Here is a 19,982-nt window from a genome sequence, read left to right on the forward strand (position 1 = left end):
CTCAGGATCAGAGCTGTGTCTGCAACCTACATTACAGCTCACGGCAACGCCTGATCCTTAACCCACTGAGCGAGGCCAGGGATCGAATCCGCAACTTCATGGTTCCTAGTCAGATTCATTTCTGCTGCACCATGATGGGAACTCTGGGGGGAGGTTAAGATTTAAACATGTGTTTTGGGTGGGATATAGACATTCAAACCACAGCAATATGTGAACCACTTGAATGAATCTCTTGCTCCATTAGTGGTCTGCATTTCCCACTTTGGAAACCACTAAGTGAAGAAACTTAGCCTGATAGGTGTGAAGTTATACCTAAGGTCTGCCACCCATGGGTCTCTCCTCCAGGACCCCAAATCCTGTGGGGGAGGGGAGGGTCTTTTGGAGAAGCTACTTAAAGAAGTTTTAGCCTTGGACCTGAAAGAGGTTGTGTCACATTTTGTTTGGTTGTTAGTGATAAGTTGGAAAAGATTCACACAGAAGAGAAAGGAGAAAGGTAGTAGTAATTGGCTGTGGACTTGAACTAGGAATGATAGGTAGCTTTTTCAAGAATTTTACCTCCCAGTTACCATAGACCGCTTCAGGTATCTCTAGTTCACTTTATTTGATACTTGTGCTTTTAGGTAAGGCTGGCAAAAATGTAATGGAATTGCCTTACCTTGGTACTTGCTACGGAAAAGGCCCTCCCTGAAGTGGTGTTTCAGTGACTTGTTTTCTCTAGGATAGCATTTCTTTCTCTTTCTGGAGCAAGAGTCATAAATATCTGTATTATTCCCCCAGTCTCCTAGTGGTATAGCTAGCTCAGCAGTTCACCTTCTTTTTCATTTGTGTGGCATACTGATGGCGTTTTATAGATTTTGGATTTTTTTTTGGGGGGAGGGGGAGGCCCACAGACGCCAAATATGGAAGTTCCCCGGCTAGGGGTCAAATCAGAACTGCTGGCCTATGCCACAGCAACACAGGATCAGAGCCACCTCTGTGACCTACACCACAGCTCATGGCAACGCTGGAGCCTTAACCCACTGAGCAGGGCCGAGGATTGAACCCACATCCTCATGGATACTAGTCAGGTTCGTTACCACTGTGCCACAATGGCAACTCCTAGATTCTGTATTTTTGACAGAAAGCTTGTGTATATAGAGCATGTATAGTTCAAAAGCAAAATGCAGAATTTCACTTGCTTGCTTTATCTGAAATGAAAGAAATTGGGCATTCCCAGTATTTATTTTAGAGAGTGAAATTTGGTATGTTAAGGCCCAAGTTTTTAGAACCAAACTCCACCTAACGCCCTTGGGCAAATCTCTCTAGAAAGATACTCATTTTTGAGAAAATTGAGTAATATCTTTTTTGATAATCAAAATGCTAATGAAGTGCATTTGTGTAATGTGAATCATTCTTCAGTGAAATAGCTCCTGTGTGTGGCTGAAATCGCCGTGGCAACTTACTAAATTTGGGGCTTTAGAGAGACTCGCTGACCTAGTCGAACAGCTCAAAACCAAGAAAGATGGTTGCATCAAGTGAAAAATGTGTGTTAACGTCCTGATTTTCTGTTCACATGCTGGGGCAGTGCTGGCAGGAGGGAAATTTCCAGGGAATCTGATAGTTTAGTTTGTGTAGAGTGGTGTCTGGTGTTTAAGGAGTGGTGGTGTAGAGATGGTGTCTTAGGCCAATGCAGTCTTCCCTGCTGCTCTCTTCTATTTACTCTCCTGTGGAAAGAGAGAAACTGCTTTAACTCGCACCTCATAAAAATTCTACTGATATTTGAAAATAGTATCCATTATAAGCTTTTCTCCTAGTGACAAAGGAGCCAAGTTCTTTTGAATCTTCTTGTAACTTACTGCTTCAGCTGTTTACAAAGAGGTAGATATCTGTCTATGAATATGAAAAGATTTCTAAGGTATGTTGTTAACTGAAGAGCATTAAGTTGCAGAATAAAACAAACAGCGTAATGACATCTAGATAATAGAGTGCTTATGTACATATAAACATGTTATTGGTTTGTAGAAATAGTCTCAGAATCATACACATCAAACTTTAAACCATGGTCAGTGATGGTAAAGGGAGAGGCATGTGGAAGGGAGGAATTAATAAGGTTTTTGCTGGCTCTGAAAGAATGCATTTAGGAGTTCCCTTTGTGGCTCAGCAGTTAAGGAACCTGACTAGGATCCATGAGGATGCAGTTTTGATCCCCTCAGTGGATTAAGGATTCAGCATTGCTGTGAGCTGTGGTGTAGGTCGCAGATGTGGCTCACATCCTATGTTGCTGTGGCTGTAGTGTAGGCTGGCAACTGCAGCTCTGATTTGACCCCTAGCTTGGGAACCTCCATGTGCCATGGGTGAGGCCCTTAAAAAAAAAGAAAAAGGAAAAGAAAAGAATGCATTTAGTGTTTATAAAGGTACATTTTAAAAATAAAGTACAGGAGTTCCTGTCGTGGCGCAGCAGAAATGAATCCAACTAGGAACCATGAAGTTGCAGGTTTGATCCCCGGCCTCGTTCAGTGGATTAAGGATCCAGCATTGCTGTGAGCTGTGGTGTAGGTCGCAGACGTGGCTTGGATCCTGGGTTGCTGTAGCTCTGGCAAAGGCCAGTGGCTACAGCTCCAATTGGACCCCTGGCCTGGGAACCTCCATATGCCACGGGTGCGACCCTAAAAAGACAAAAGACAAAAAAAAAAAGGTACAGAAACTTTGAGAACTTTAAATAAGAGAAAATAAAATGTGTCAGTAATCTTATTAAAGATAATGACTATTGTCGTTTCATGGCCTATCCTTCCATTGGGTAGAAATGCACACTTAATCATGGATTCATATGGTACCCATTTCATTTATTCTTCTGAATAGTGCTGCATGGAATATTGCCTTATCTAAATGATTGTGCTCATTTGATTATTGTTTATATGTTCATATAAGCATTAAAAAAAAGGGAAAGTGTGTAACCCATTTTGTTCCAGTTACCTACATGAAACAGAATTAGGTCAGAGCCTTTATGGTCTATTTTAGGCATTTAGTACTTAATAAAGCAGTAATATTAAATCTAACCAGAATTAGCAGCTTCCGTTTTTGACAATCACATTGTCTAAATTTATGGCCAATAATCTTTGTTATGGACATTTTTCACAGATTTTTCAGTTAATAAGAAATTGGAAATACAGAATTTGTTTTGGCTTAGGCCAGTGACCTAATTATGTCCTAGGTAAGAGGTAATTATATATTAGGTACTCCTGTGTGTCTCCTCCGCCCTCAATGCTCTACCCACAGAACACTTAATTTCTGATACTGTGGTCACTAGATGTGTGTGGGGCTTTTCCCGTACAGAGCAATTCTGCTGTAGCAGCTGGATGCCTTAATTTATTCAGTTCAGTTCACTCTGTCTGGAGATAGCTTCAGATCCCACAGGATAAGGGCTCAGGCCTCCAAGAACCCCCAGCTTCACTTCTGTCATTCATCACAAGTCCAGGTTGCTACCTGTGCTTCTGACCCCCTGGCTATAAATAGGAAGTTCCCATGACCCGCTCCTCAGGTTTGAATAATTTGCTGGAGGAACTCATAGAAGTCAGGAAAACAGTATACTTACTATAAGAGTAGTTTAGTACAAAGACTATTAAAGAATATGTGTGAACAGCCAGATGAAGAGATAAGGGTCCTGAGCACAGGGTCTTCTGTTCTCATGGAGTTTGAGATGCCACCCTCCCAGCATGTGGGAGTATTGTTCACCAACGCATAAGGTCTCCAGATCCAAAGTGCAGGGATTTTTATGGAGGCTTCCTTACGATTTATTAAATCATTGGCCTGTAGTGATCAAGTTGATCTCCAGCCCCTCTCCCCCAACTGGAAGGCTGGCATGGGGCTGAAAGTTCCAGCCTTCTCTGATCACTGGGTTGGTTCCCCCGGCAACCAGCCCCATATCCTTAGGGGTTTTCTAAAATTCACCTCATTAATGGGGTTGAAAGGGGGTTGTTATGAATAACAAAAGATAGCTATTTCATTTTTCTGCTCCGGAGCTATTTCAAGAACTGGTAACAAAACTGAGTCATGGCCAAAGATGCCCCTATGACCCTTATATAGGAAGTTATAAGGGTTTTAGGAGCTGTGTGCCGGGAAACTTGGACAAAGACAAAATATATATTTTGTTTATTATAAATGACAATATTACAGCTAGTCATCAAAGGACTGTGAATGCATTCTGTTTGTAGATGATTCTTTTTTGTTTGTCTTTGGCTGTGCCCATTACATGTAGAAGTTCCCATCCAGGGATCGAACTCACACTTCAGTGACAATGCCAGATATTAACCCACTGCTCCACATGAAAACTATTTTAGATGATTCAGTAATTGTAATTAAACTGAGTTTTCCTTAGCTTGGCCATCCTTGACCCGAAGGCTTCCCTCTTCCAGCTTCTGAGTTACTGGTCACATGCTTTGCATGTTGCATTCTGCTGAGAATTCGCCTTTGAAGTTGGTAGTCTGTCTGCCTTCAGCTGCTCTGATTTGAAGTAGGGAGAGAAGTGCAGCTTGCCCTGAGGTTGGTGAGGTCCCCATGGGTGAAGGTGAGGAGGAGGGGCAGAGAAAAGGAGCAAAAGAGACTAGACCTGTGAGGAGCCTGCCTGGTGTGTGTGGAAAGGCTGGTGTGATAAGAATGCACAGAGGGGGAGTTCCGTTGTGGCGCAGTGGTTAACGAATCTGACTAGGAACCATGAGGTTGCGGGTTCGGTCCCTGCCCTTGCTCAGTGGGTTAACGATTCGGCATTGCCATGAGCTGTGGTGTAGGTCGCAGACGTGGCTTGGATCTCACGTTGCTGTGGCTGTGGCTTAGGCCGGTGGCTGTAGCTCCAATCTGACCCCTAACCTGGGAACCTCCATATGCCATGCATGGGTGTGGCCCTAAAAAGACAAAAAAAAAAAAAAAAAAAAAAAAAAAGAGAGAGAGAGAAAGAAAAGGAAAAAAAAGAAACTGTGAGTTCTTTAATTGTCTGGAATGAGTCTCTGAATTTCCAAAGTGCTAATTATTTCCTGCAAGGGAGATCTGCATTTGAATGTGAGGCTTCTCCCCACCTCTTAACCCTCTTTATTATTCTCTGTTTCCAGTTGGTTCGACTCTGCAATGAAGGAGCCCGGAAGATGGAAAGGACTGAAATGATGTATACGATCAACTCCCAGCTGGAATTTAAAATTAAGGTATTCTTCATAAACAGATTTATTACTTCTCTTCCTTAAATCTTATGTGAATAGAGAGATAGTTGAGGGCAACAAAGTGAAGAGGAATTTGCTTTTCAAAGAAGGGCCATAAATTGATTACAGAGAGGCTGGCTGGCAGAGGGAGAGCAGATGCTTTGCTTTGGGGCAATTCTGTTTTTGCTTATACCAGATAAAGTGACCTTTCTCCAGACCACAGAGTTAGGTTTTATCTAAGTAGCAGTTTTTTTTTTTTTTCTTCTAGGAAGACACCAAGCTCGAGAAAAGAGTAGTTAGAAATAATGGAATTTTAGAACATAAAGGAGATTTCCTCAGTTATCTCTGAGTGTCCTGTGAAACATTGGTAGCCCATGAACGGGGCCAGGGTATTCTCCTCAATCAGATAAGGACACTCTTTCCCCAGTTTGCAAAAAGGATTATTAGTGGATTGTTCTTTTCAAGTGTGTTTTTCTTCCATAATTCTTTTTTGCGTATATACTGCCTGTTACTGCTTCTCTGGTGCTACTCAGGGGCAGATGACAGGATGAATAAAGAAGGAAATGACAATTGATGATGAGGCTGGGCCTTGCTTGGTCAAGGCCTTTGTTGGCTCATAGTTGAGTTCTTAATGGATGTGAGTGCTCACTGTTGTGATGCTACTTCTTCTTATGAGACTGGAATTTAATTAAGCATCTTAAAGTGACTGGTCGTATTTTTTCACCGTGAAAGTGTTCCTCATTTGTACAGGGGAATTAGAGTGATCATGGCATTACGTAGATAACTCTCTGCCCTGTCATATAGTTTGAAGACCACTGATATAGCTACACCCTTTTATTTTATAATTGAGGAAAATACAGCCCAAAGAGAATAATTGTTAACAGGGTCATGGTGGCAGAATCAGGACTGGGGTCCAGATGTCCTTACTTGCAGATCAGTGTAAACCCTTCCACTGTGACACCAGGGCTGTAAAGGTTTAGATGCAGGAACATGATCGGTGATTCTTAGAGAAGATGATGGATACTTGCTAAAAACAAAACACACACACACACACACACACATTTTAATTATTATGCCCTCTTATGGAAATAGACAGCAATTTCAAAACCCATTTTTTACCCCATCCTTCAGAAAGAATCTGTCTTGGAGTTCCTGTTGTGGCGCAGCAGAAACGAATCCAACTAGGCACCATGAGGTTGCGGGTTTGATCCGTGGCCTTGCTCAGTGGGTTAAGGATCCGGCATTGCCATAAGCAGTGGTGTAGGTCGCAGACAAGACTCAGATCCTGTATTGCTGTGGCTGTGGCGCAGGCCGGTGGTTGTAGCTCTGATTAGACCCCTAGCCTGGGAACCTCCATACGCCATGGGTACAGCCCTTGAAAGCCAAAAAAAAAAAAAAAAGAATCTCGTCTTTACCTTTTATTTGTTTTTAAATATTTTAAAAAATAGTATCTATACATCAGAGGTTTTTTAACTCCTTTCTTTTTAAGCGTAAGTCTCTAACCATTCCAAGTTAAACGTTGATAAATTCCTTCCCTAGCAAGTTTTCTTTTTCCTTTTTCACCAACAATCATTTGGTTTAAGACAACTTTAAGTTCTATTTCTCTGGAACCACAATTAATTTATAATTGAAAAAATGCTTACCCCAAGGGTTCTTAAAAATAGGTGAATAACATCAATTGAATTCATGAGGTTTTGGTTGTTTCTTTTCTCTTGGTTCAGTGATTAAAATTGCAAGCTTAAAAGAAAACATTCTAAATTTAGATTTGTAATGAAGGACTTCATTCAAACCTCTTAGACATACTAATACAATCTTAGGACCCTATTTCTATAATATTTTGTGAATAACAATAGACTTTTTTTATTCAGTTCATTTTAAAGGCAAGAAAACACTTGTTCAAAGAAGTTAAAGGATTTGTCCAAGCACATGGATTTTCCTTCAAGTTTTATAAACACCTTCTTTGTGGAAGGCCCTGGGAAAACAAAGACATGATCCCTGCCCTCAGGGGGCTTATGGTCTGGTAGCCACTACAGAAATGCAAAGGAGCCAGCTCAGTCTACAGCTGTCAATGGAGATGGAAGACTTCTGAGAACCCACAGTGGAGAGAGGGGGTTGTCAGTCCTAAGAGTGAGGGACAGAGGGATGGGAAGCTCGTAGTAGCCAGGCAAGGCTTCATACTGGAGGTAGGTGTGAGAACTGAATCTTGAAAGGTGAGATAGGAAAGTCGTTCCAGGAGTGCAGAGAAGGAACAAATGCACAGGGCATGGTTTCAGCTGCTGTAGCCCAGGAATTGCACACAGTGAGTGTGGTGCAGGGGAGTGAGTCAGAACTGGAACTCATGGGGAGGGCCTTGTAGTCCAGGAGAAGGAGCAGAGACAGGGTCATCTGGGAGCCACTGAAAGGTTATGAGCAGGGCAGTGACACAGTCAGATGTGCATTTAGTAAAGATGACTTTAGTATCATAAGAGAAGCCTTTCAAGCTTATTCTAAATCCAGAAGTCTCTTAAAGAAACATTGATAAATTTATCTATATGATGTGAAAATTTAGAAATTTCCCTCTATAGAGGGAAAAATAAAGGCCATTTAAAAAGTGAAAAGGGAAAAATTTAGAACTTACAGTTAGACAAAGGCTTAATGTTCCCAACATATAACCTTTCTGATAAGAAACAGATAAGGAAAAAAATCCATTAGAAAATTTCAAACAAGAAAACTGTTATCAGAAGGGGAAATTACAAATGACTGTTGAACATCGGAAAAGATGCTTTACTTCATTCAGAAGAAAATTGCTAATTGAAATTAAAAATAATATATTTCACTTCTTAGATTTATGAACAGTTCAGTTTGTTGTAGAGCAGAAATGATCACAACACCGTAAATCAACTGTACTTCAATGCAACTTTAAGTAAATGCAAATAAATAAATAATTCAAAAGTTTGATAATACATTTTATCAGCAAGATTGTAGGGAAAGCCACTTTTATCTGTTGTTGGTATATAACCCCGATGGTGGGCGATTTGTCAGTAACTATCAAAATAACAAATACAAGTTACTATGACCCAGGAATTTTACTTCTAAGAATTTATCCTATAGGTATACTATGGATGTATAAAATTATACACACACATACTCACACACAGGTAAACACACATACATGGACACATACAAAGTTATTGGTATGGCACTGTTTATAATTGCAAAAGAGTAGAAATAACCTAAATATCTATCAATAGAGGACTAAGTAAATTATAGTATACCTAACTTATGTAATACCACTCAAAAAAAAAAAAAAAGAATGAAGACAAATTTTAGATATCAATAGGTAAACTTTCTTATAAGTCAAAAAAGTAAGGTGCAGAACTGGAGGAAAAAAGAAAAACATTGTTTATAGTGTAGGAAATCTCTGGAAAGTTATAGAAGAACAGTAATAGTTACTACCTTAATGGGGGGTAGTAGTTGGTGGGTGGAAACTGGGTCCATGAGGAACTGAGTGGGCAGGAGGTTTTTCACTTTGCAGTTTTTATAGGACTTTTTTTTTTTTTTTAATTCTCCCTTTCCACTCCACACACACACACACACACACACACCAAATTCAGTTTATTATTTAAAAAACACATGACAGGAGTTCCCGTCGTGGCTCAGTGGTTAACGAATCCGACTAGGAACCATGAGGTTTCAGGTTTGATCCCTGGCCTTGCTCAGTGGGTTAAGGATCTGTCATTGCCATGAGCTGTGGTGTAGGTCTCAGACGTGGCTCGGATCCTGCGTTGCTGTGGCTGTGGTGTAGGCCAGCAGCTGTAGCTCCTATTAGACCCCTAGCCTGGGAACCTCCATATGCCACAGGAGCGGCCTTAGAAAAGGCAAAAAGACAAAATAAATAAATAAAAATAAAAATAAATAAAAAAACATATGACAGCAGCTGTTTGGAGGAACATAATAAGATTGCAGACGGAAAACAAGTTAGGAGTCTGGAAGCAGAGGGGGAGAGGCCTGTGGAATGCCTGGAGGAGGGCAATAGCCTGGTACCACAGGGGTCTAGTCTAGTTGACTGATGGTGAGTCACACCATCCACCTGGAAAGAGAATCCACAGGAGGAGTGACCTTGAGGGAAAGGTTCCATGTTGGCTGTAATTGGTTTATGGTCCTACCAGAGCCTCTATTGCCATGAAAATTTTTATGGAGTATTTCCTATGGGCTATTTTCACTAGTCCCATTCAATTCTTACAAGAAACCCATGAAATTTCTTATTGTTATTCCCATTTTGTAGTTGAGGAAGGTGAAGCTAGAAATACTAAATTGTTTGCTCAAAGTCATACACCAAGAAGTACTGAAGCCTGGATTCAGACCTGCAGCTGACTGCAGGGAACAAGTTCTTCACCACGACAGTACGATAAGGCTGGTCGTTTTCGCATTTGGAGGGGATAAAAGCTTATCTGTGTCTGTATGTACATAGATATATTGTGTATATGTATACACTTACTATGTTTTTCATTTTTAAGTTAGTAAGTTTTTGTAAGCGTGTCATGCGCTACACCTGATAATGTGAGAGAGGTGGATCGAATCCACTGGATTAGTACAGGAAGCTGGTATAAATTAAGAGCGTGACCCTGAAGCCAGCCAGCCTGAATTCCACTTGTAGCTCTACCACTTTCTAGCTATAGGACCTTGGGAATTACTGAACTTTCCTAGTTTTCTGAACTGTAAAATGGGGCTTGATAGGGGCACTTTCCCTCATGGAGTTATTGTAGGGACTAAATAATAGAAGTAAAGGACTTGGAGCAGACCTTACCTGATTCACAGTAAACAACTGTAAACATCATGAAGATGCTTTGTCAGAGAAGTCTCATAGCATGGTGGACATGTTGCCGCAAGTTGAAGAGTGAATGTGTGAAACAGTTTAAACAGATTACACTTTCTTTTTTTAAATTTAATTTTTATTTTACATTGGAGTGCAGTTGATTTACAATGTTGTGTTAGCTTCAGGTAACAGCAGAGTGGTTCAGTTATACATATCCATATATTCGATCTTTTTCAGATTCTTTTCCCATATATGTTATTACAGAATATTGAGTAGAGTTTCCTGTGCTATGCAGCAGGTCCTTGCTGATTATCTGTTTTATATATAGGAATGTGTAAGCTTACTTTTAATTAAGAAGCTTAGTGAATGGAGAAGAAGTGTGAGGGTTGTAGAGAAAAAGTTGGTCCCTGAACTAAGATCAGAGACCAGAGCTTAATTTGTGCCTCAACTCTGAGTTTTTTCTTACTGAACTACAGCTTTCTCTGAAAGTTGCCTCCACAGAGTTGGGAAGGATTATTTTTTTGTCTTGTAATGGGGGTTTGCCTTTGTAAAGTGCACATGGATGATTCTCATGCTATTCCATGGAGCTGTAAATTAGGTGTGAGTGGGGTGGTACTGTGTTGCTTGGTGGATGGGTCTGCTGCTTGGTGTTTGAGGGCCCTACTAGCAAATAGCAAGTAGAAATTCAGGATGTAACAGACAAAATGAAGGACTCTTAAGTGTTAAAAAGCCTTCGCACCATAGAAGACAGTTTGGTGGTTCCTCAAAAAGTTAAACATAGCATTACCGTAGGACTCAGCAATTCCTCTTCTAAGAGAACTGAAAACAGTTGTTCACATAAAAACTTGGACACAAATGTTCATGGCAGCATTATTCATAATAGCCAAAAAAATGCAAACAACTCAAATGTCATTCAACTTATTTGATGAATTGATAAAGAAAATGTGGTATATCCATACCTTAAAATAGTATTCAGCCACAAAAAGGAATGATATATGAGACAGCATGGATGAACCTTGAAAATGGTATGCAAAGTGAAAGAAATCAGGCCCAAGATGTCACATATTGTATAATTCCATTTATATGAACTGTCCAGAAATAGGCAAATCCTTAGAATTAGGAAGTAGAATAGTGGCTGCCCTTATGTGGTGTGGGCAGAGTGGAGTGACTGCTTACTGCATCAGTATGCTTTCTTTGTAGGATAATGAAAATGTTCTGAAATTAGATAGTGATGATCATTGCATAACCTTATGAATGCAGTAAAAGCTGCTGAATTATACATACATACTTTGAAATGGCTAAGTGATTCATTTTATTTCACTTTAGAAAAAATCTTGCCTTTCTTGTCTTGCTGGTCCATAAAATTAGTTAAATTTTTTGGTGAGGCTGGTTTTCTAGGATGCTCAACAACACCAGAAAGAGTGAAAAGTCTTTTCTACATGGGAATTATATCCATACCCTTAAGCATATGTTTTTGTTTACAAATATCTCTCATAGTTTTTGATTCACATCAGGATTCTAAGAGCTTCTGAACTATGGGAATCCACTTAGGAACATTCTGGGCTCTTCTGATTCTGTCATTGTTACACCTTCTTTGTAAAAACTATCTGAATGAGTTTAATCTTTCAACAGTAAACTCAGAAACAGAAGACACTTATAATATCAGATTTTTGTTTTCAAAAGAGACGCAGACATACCGAAAGCCATTGTCAATATTATTTAATTTTTTTTGCCTTTTTTTAGGGACACGTCCGAGCCATATGGAGGTTCCCAAGCTAAGAGTCAAATCAGAGCTGTAGCTGTCGGCCTACGCCACAGCCATGTCAGATCCAAGCCGTGTCTGTGACCTACACCACAGCTCATGGCAGCGCCAGATCCTCAACTCACTGAGCGAGGCCAGGGATTGAACCCACAATGGGAATTCTACCATTATCAGTTATAGATATTCATTAGAATTTATTTTTGCCTAGTAGAGTATGAGGCGTCCATAAAAATCAGTCTATTTTAAAAACCACAGGAGCATAGAAACCTTTCTTACCCAGTCTCCTAAACTAACAACAGTCATGGGGTAGCATGTGCATAGCACTGTCTTGAGTTCATCTTGTGGGGTTGTACACGACGGCAGGATAGCAGTGTGAGCCCAGTAATTGCAGCCCTTAGGCAGGACCTAACCCACCTCTGATTCTCTGTGGTGACCTCTTGTGTGTGCTGGTGGTGTCCTTCTGAGTTATCTCAGCAGCCTCTCTGCCTTTTTTAAGTCTCAGTCATCATATGATAGGAGATTTTAGGGCTGGAAACTACATGAATTCCTTTAATAGCTAGTTTGAAATTTTGAGGTCAGCCATGATCTTTCATCTTCCTTGTTAATCTTCAGAAAAATAATAAATAACTGATGAGTGGCCTTCTTATAAATGTCCTTTATACATTAAAAAAAAAATGAAATCCTTTCTTAGTCTTCTTATTTCCTCCCTCATATCCTCAATTTCCTTTGACTATTTTTAATCATTATTCCCTGAAATGCATGACATTTAGTTGCACCACATTTACTACAGTTATCTTTTGTGAGTCCAAGAACTTTTGCTTATTTTATGGATGTCATTTTTTAAATCAGATTTTTGGCAGTAAGGATTTCTGGTAACTTAAGAAAAAGAGCTCTCAAGGGTAAGGATTATTCTGAGGTTTTGATAGTTTTCCAGATGGAAACTCTAAACTGAATAAAGAAAAGACAGTATGTAATTCCTTGAATATAGCCTTTTCTATGAGATTAAGATGGATTATTCTGTAAGAACTTCATTTTCACAAACAGAAAGTGGCATGATGCTTTCAGGGATGAAATTCCGTGAAGAAAATTACTATAAACTTAACAGGTGTTATCTAAGTAGATAATCAAGAGATAAAACATACTATTGCAGGGATTTTTTTTTTCCTTTTGTTCCTTTTTTTTTGTCTTTTCCGCTTTTTGAGGCTGTACTTGCGGCATATGGAAGTTACCAGGCTAGGGGTCAAATAGGAGCTACAGCTGCCAGCCCACACTGAAGCCACAGCAGTGAGGGATCCAAGCCGTGTCTGCGACCTATGCCACGGCTCACGGCTTTTTTTTCCCTTTTGAATGAAGTCTTTTTAGTTCATGAAGTGAATGCAGACTTTTTTGTCTCCTGTTAAACTACAGTTATCTATATTTTTCTGTATGTTGAGATTCTGATTTGTGATATTTAAAATAAATGCAATGTATACCAATATTTTGAGGCTTTTCAGTTTTAAGTGACTCCTTATCAATCTTCTCTTTCAGTTGAGAGTTAATGGAAGGGTAATAATTTTTGGTTGACTCAGTAACGTTTTCTCATTGAGTTTCATTTTCATATAGGCAAGTTAACAGCCATATTTTTTATATGGGAAAATAAATTGTTCTTTTTGATTTTCTCTTGGAGAATGTACTATCCTTCTCTAGTTATATTTCACCATTATATATACCCATTATATACGCAGTTCTGTGAGGTAATGATGTTATCATTTGTATGAATATAAGTTTTATATTTTACTTTCAGTAATCCTAAAAGGACTTGACTTTGGCTTTGGGTACTGACTTTCTCTTTCTGTAGCCTTTTCCTCTAGTCTCCTCTTCCCGATGGTTGGTCAAAAGGGGTGAGTTGACAGCCTACGTGGAAGATACTGTGCTTTTCTCAAAAAGAACATCCAAACAGCAGGTCTACTTCTTCCTCTTTAACGACGTTCTCATTATCACCAAGAAGAAGAGGTAAGCCTTTTTGTGGTCTTGCCAGCTGTACATCCAGTTTTAAATGGAATTCAAATGCCTGTGGGAGGCGATCACCCCTTTAAAGCTTGAGATGTTAGGTGTGTAGTTTCTCCACATGGAATCGTATGAGCATCTGTGCTTCGTTTTCTTTAGATTACCTCTACAGCCAAGGCTCGAATAGTTTTCAGCATCATCATTGTAACGGCTGAGCTTCCAGTGTGCAAGCCTCTGTTTAAACATTTCACACGTTTATGTCAGTGGCTTCTCATGACATTCCTGGGGAGGCAGTTCTCTTACTCTTCGTCAGCATTGTTCACACTTCTTCTGCCATAGAACCTTGATATAAGACAGAAAAAAGTTGCTCCAGTTGCAAACAAGCTGGGGCGCAGATCTAGTGCTTCTTGTAACTTAATTTAAAATCCACTGCTCTTCAAGATTGTTAGTCCAAAAAAGTTTACCTGTGACTGGGAGAATGTTAGTAATATGCCAGTACTCCTTTCTTCAGGGAAGAAAGTCAGTCACGTGGTTGGCAGAGTGTTTAGTCCTCTTACTTTATATTCTGGTCATATGTACATGTGCCGCTTAGAGACCATCCAGGAGAAATACCGCACAAGCCTTTACTTTACAGCATTTTTTCTAACTGTCCCCACTGAAAACACACACACACACACACACACATACACACACACACACACACACACACACACACTACCCTCTGTCCTTAGCTCTGTCTTTGTCTAGGGAGCGTTATTTATTAACTTTATTCAATATATATAGGATCATAAGATGTTTTCCTGCTGTTCCTCCACAAATAGTCCATTTTCCTAGAATATGAACTTAGATTAAAAATATAACTCTGGGGTTATTTCCACATATGAAGGCAATGAAGGTGGGGCATATTAGCTAGCGTATAATAACAATAGTTAGTGCACAAGGTATAGTTTAGACAAGGTAGAAAGAATCATGGAAACAGGTTTCTATGACTATATAATATAAATGCCCACATTTATCATGAAATATTTATTTGAATTCTACTTCTGAGTTGCTGACATTTTAGCTTGAAACTTCAAACTGAATTGTAATGGAAGTTGAGCTTTTCTTTCTGCTCCTTTTAATCAGACTGTATTATGAATTATTTCAGCTGCTTGGCTGTCAAGATGAAATGAAAACTTTGTATGGTCTGCCCTGAAAAGCCAACCTGTCTCTGTGATGAATATGTAAAGATGCTGATAGTTATTTTTAATACTTAGGAAAATAGTGTTCCCATAACTTCAAGAAGAAATTATTTCTCTTATATGGGGCAGTTTAAATAGTTCTAGTAGCAAAGTAAATATTATAAATAAAGATTGCAGAGGAATTGTAATTTTTGTTTTGTTGGTTTCCTATGAGATAACATGTTTCTTTGGCTTTCTTTGCAATGTTTTGTTTTTAGGGAAGAATAATTATATGTGACTCTTCAAATACCAGGACTCTTGACTTTTAACATCTTCCAGCTGTAGAAATATTTGTTCTGTCTCAATGGACCAAAAACTCTAATTAAAATTTTGATTTTTGTGATAAAATATACATTGACAGTACTAAGTCAATTTTAAATATAAAGGTAGTTTTGATTATGGCGATTAAACCATTAAGGGTATTTAAACCATTAGGGCATTACTTTTATTCTGGAACTTGAATAGAACCCAGTGAATAGAGACTTTTGAAGTTAGAATTAAGATATATGCTCTTCTACTTAGCAGCATACTTTGCCCTCTGTAGGAGATTTTGCTTCTATATTTAATGTTGTGCTCCGAGCTATCCCACATTTATTTCCTTAGATATGTTTGAACTTCTTTGTTAATAAAAGAAAGAAATACAGCTTCATGGAGAGGACAACCCTGAGTACTTAATTTTGCCTTTGCCAAAACTGGTATATTCTTGCCCTTACCAATTAGCTCATCATATTTCTAAGGTGTGCTTGACTCCAAGAATAGCATCAGAGGGTTCAAGTTGTTTATGACCTGAATATGCAGTGAGGGTGATAAAAAGGCTTGGTTAAAAATGTACAGTATGCACAGTCATATTTACATTGTAGCTCCAAGGAGGCAGCTACAGATGCTTCACATGCCAGAGGCAGCCAGGAGGGAGACACAGCAGCTTTGAACACGGCAATAATTTAGGCTTGGCTCTGAGACACAGATAAAGGAAAACTACCTGTGCCAGCTCTGTAGGACTGAGCCAACCACCCACCACCTAATTGTAATTCTAGGGCCTCCGTCAAGATGCTTGACTGCTGGGTCTCCCATGGTTCTCAGCTTCAGGGAGGCTCCCAGCCTCAGGGAGGCTCCCGAGCTACTGGGAGGCTCTGCTTGGGAGGACAGTTATTCTTCCTCCTCCAATCCAATCTGGCAGATGGTTTATGCTGAAATGGTTTCTGCTCGTGGATGGGGTGTCTGGCGGCCATTGCTTTGCAGTGTGTGTATCTCTGCTGGTGTTGACAGAGCAGCTAGTGACCGTGCCACTGTCTTCCAGACAGGAATGTTCACTCCTTTTTAGACTATCAAAAAGAAGTTTAAAGTTTCCATTAGCTATGGGTTGCTTGTGAGTCACTGTATTATAGATTATAGATTTCAGAAGGCTATGGGATTGGTTGGACTGCTTTGGATGAGAAAGTGACTTCTTGGTACCTGAAGCTTTGCCTGTAGGTTACCTGGGTACTTCTAGAGCAGAGTTCTCAACTTAGCAGGTTCTTTGTTGTGGGAGGTGCCTTATGCTGTGGTCCTATGTTTATGCAGCATCCCTGGCCCCTACCTACTATTTGCTAGTAGCCTCTTTCTCCCAGTTGTGACAACCAAAGATGTCTCCAGATGTCCCCCAGCTGGAAACCACTGTACTAGAATGTTAAACCGTCAACCGGCTTTGCCTTCAGAAGAATTAAAATGTGCAGATCCTGACACAGCAGTGACAGTAATGTTGTAATAATAAAGGAATTGATTGCCATGTTGTACTCATGGATTAATGAATAATAACTTGTTATAATTTCCAGTGTGTGCCTAGTAGTAACTCATTAATTATCCATTACAGTGCACAGACCACACCCCATGAACAACCTTAGAGATTAAATGCTATTGTCCCCAGTTTTGAAATGTGAAAACTGAATTCCAGACCTAAATTGATTCAAACTCTCTAGAACACTTATTTTCTAAGGTAGTTAACTGTCTGACTAGTATCATTTGGTGCCTCATATCTGGCGTAGGTCTTCCTTTACAATTTCCTCTGAAGCTAAACACAAAGTTTTCTTCCCTGTTATAGTTTCTACAGCTGCTGTAGCAAAGTACCACAAACTGGTGGGTTTAAAACAATTGGCAAAAAATAAAATAATCAGCGCTTTTTCTCTCTCAGTTCTGCAGGCAGATTTCTGAATTCAAGACACTGGCAGGCCCAGGCTCCCCTGAAGGCTCCAGAAGAGATTCCTTCTTTGTCTCTTCTGCTTCTGATGGCTCTGGGGACTCCTTGGCTGGTGGCAGTGGAACTCCAGCCTCTGCTCATGGCCTTCTTTTCTCTGGTGGCTCTGTGTGTCTTGACATCTCTCTCTCTCTCTATAAGGATTGGACCCACTTTACTTCAGGATCATCTGATCAATTCCACCTGCAAAGACATTATTTCCAAATAAGGTCATATGCATGGGGCCAGGGGTTAGGACTTCAATATATTTTTGGAGTTCACAGTTCAATACACTGTACTCCCTGGCCCATCACCACTGTCGCACTTACATAAAGAATGAAGAAATGTGCAATAATGTCTTTTTCTCTTTTTTATAGCTGCACCTGTGGCCTATGGAAATTCCCAGGCCGGGGATTGAATCTGAGCCATAGCTGTGGCAACGCTGGATCCTTGAACCCATTGTGCCCCGCTGGGGATCAAACCCTCACCTCCACAGTGACCCCACCTGCTGCAGTCAAACTCTTAACCCACTGCACCACAACAGGAACTCCAAGAAATGTGCTGTAATATCTTAAGCTTGTTTTGGAACACACATTTTTAAAACAATGATGCTATTTTTCATAGATTTCTGAATGTCTTCGTGGTCATGTGACTTGAACAGCTCTCTTTGGAGATCTCATAGGTTACCTTCCCATCCATATCTTCTCCTTCAAACCTGTTCCTTCTCCAAGGTCTCTTCCCTTCTTAGTAAAAGGCACCGCCATCCACATAGTTGCTCCATAATAAACCTGAAAGCCCACTTTGTCTTTTTCCTCACTATGCTATGCCCTTGTACTACTTTGAACTCACCTGGAAGACACTCCTAACTAGATTATGCCACCATCCCTCCATCCATTTACATTCCACAGCCAGAGCGTGCTCTTTAAGAGACACATCAACTCAGTTTTTCCTTTACAAAAACCCTTCCATGGTCCCAACTTGCACTCAGCATAAACATCTCACTAAACCTCTTTCTAGCCATCAGGACCTGCATGTGCTTCTTTCTCTGCCTGGAATATCCTCTCTACCCTGTAACGCCATTCCATCGCAAGCCTTTTCTAGGCAAAGTCCTTTTCATTCTCTAGGTCTTGAATTCATTTTCACATCCACTGGGAGTTCTTATTCATTTAAGGGGGTTTATCTGCTGCTCTGTGTTCCCGTAAAACCCTGCACTTTCACTGTCATAATATTTGTGTTACTATGTGTTCATGTCTGTCTTGTTGACCTTTGCATCCTCATTGTGGAGCCTGCGCCTGGCCTATAATGACCGTTTAATAAATATCTGTCAAATGTGAACCAATTATTTTGGTGGTTAAATATAAACCATTTGAGTGAATGCATGACTCAGTGGGCAGCCTTCCTCCATTCCACACCCAAGCTAAAATTTCTTTTATTTTTAAAAGGTAACATTTTTTTTTATTCTGCTCCATTATATATTCACTTTTTTTTTATAATTTTTTTTTTTTATTTTCCCACTGTACAGCAAGGGGGTCAGGTTATCCTTACATGTATACATTACAATTACATTTTTTCCCCCAGCCTTTCTTCTGTTGCAACGTGAGTATCTAGACATAGTTCTCAATGCTATTCAGCAGGATCTCCTTGTAAATCTATTCTAGGTTGTGTCTGATAACCCCAAGCTCCCGATCCCTCCCACTCCCTCCCCCTCCCATCAGGCAACCACAAGTCTCTTCTCCAAGTCCATGATTTTCTTTTCTGAGGAGATGTTCATTTGTGCTGGATATTAGATTCCAGTTATAAGTGATATCATATGGTATTTGCCTTTGTCTTTCTGGCTCATTTCACTCAGGATGAGAGTCTCTAGTTCCATACATGTTGCTGCAAATGGCATTATGTCATTCTTTTTTATGGCTGAGTAGTATTCCATTGTGTATATATACCACTTCTTCCGAATCCAATCATCTGTCGATGGACATTTAGGTTGTTTCCATGTCCTGGCTAGTGTGAATGCTGCTGCAATGAACATGCGGGTGCAAGTGTCTCTTTTAAGTAGAGCTTTGTCCGGATAGATGCCCAAGAGTGGGATTGAGGGGTCATATGGAAGTTCTATGTATAGATTTCTAAGGTATCTCCAAACTGTTCTCCATAGTGGCTGTACCAGTTTACATTCCCACCAACAGTGCAGGAGGGTTCCCTTTTCTCCACAGCCCCTCCAGCACTTGTTATTTGTGGATTTATTAATGATGGCCATTCTGACTGGTGTGAGGTGGTATCTCATGGTAGTTTTGATTTGCATTTCTCTTATAATCAGAGATGTTGAGCATTTTTTCATGTGTTTGTTGGCCATCTGTATATCTTCTTTGGAGAAATGTCTATTCAGGTCTTTTGCCCATTTTTCCATTGGTTGATTGGTTTTTTTGCTGTTGGGTTGTATAAGTTGTTTATATATTCTAGAGATTAAGCCCTTGTCAGTTGCATCATTTGAAACTATTTTCTCCCATTCTGTAAGTTGTCTTTTTGTTTTCTTTTTGGTTTCCTTTGCTGTGCAAAAGCTTTTCAGTTTGATGAGGTCCCATGGGTTTATTTTTGCTCTAGTTTCTATTGCTTTGGGAGACTGACCTGAGAAAATATTCATGATGTTGATGTCAGAGAGTGTTTTGCCTATGTTTTCTTCTAGGAGTTTGATGGTGTCCTGTCATATATTTAAGTCTTTCAGCCATTTGGAGTTTATTTTTGTGCATGGTGTGAGGGTGTGTTCTAGTTTCATTGCTTTGCATGCAGCTGTCCAGGTTTCCCAGCAATGCTTGCTGAATAGACTTTCTTTTTCCCATTTTATGTTCTTGCC

The 19,982-nt window shown here is 39.9% G+C and overlaps 1 protein-coding gene across 9 annotated transcripts in view; it reads left to right on the plus strand.

Annotated features, from left to right (window-relative positions):
* Positions 1-19,982, plus strand: part of ARHGEF26 (Rho guanine nucleotide exchange factor 26) — a 136,138-nt gene that overhangs the window by 85,291 nt on the left and 30,865 nt on the right. For all 9 annotated transcript variants that reach the window (XR_014824216.1, XR_014824214.1, XR_014824213.1 and 6 more), the window contains exons 10-11: positions 5,082-5,171; positions 13,560-13,714. Coding sequence is in view for 4 of the 9 variants with exons in the window: in XM_021069691.2 (XP_020925350.2) it covers positions 5,082-5,171; positions 13,560-13,714 (245 nt within the window). In the remaining 5 variants the exon portion in view is untranslated. The remainder of the gene's footprint in view (positions 1-5,081; positions 5,172-13,559; positions 13,715-19,982) is intronic.

This window comes from Sus scrofa, chromosome 13, assembly GCF_054392235.1.
Source record: "Sus scrofa isolate SSC_HxYL_T2T_F1_AM1 chromosome 13, Sscrofa_HxYL_maternal_Yorkshire_Landrace_v2.0, whole genome shotgun sequence".
Lineage (NCBI taxonomy): Eukaryota > Metazoa > Chordata > Mammalia > Artiodactyla > Suidae > Sus > Sus scrofa.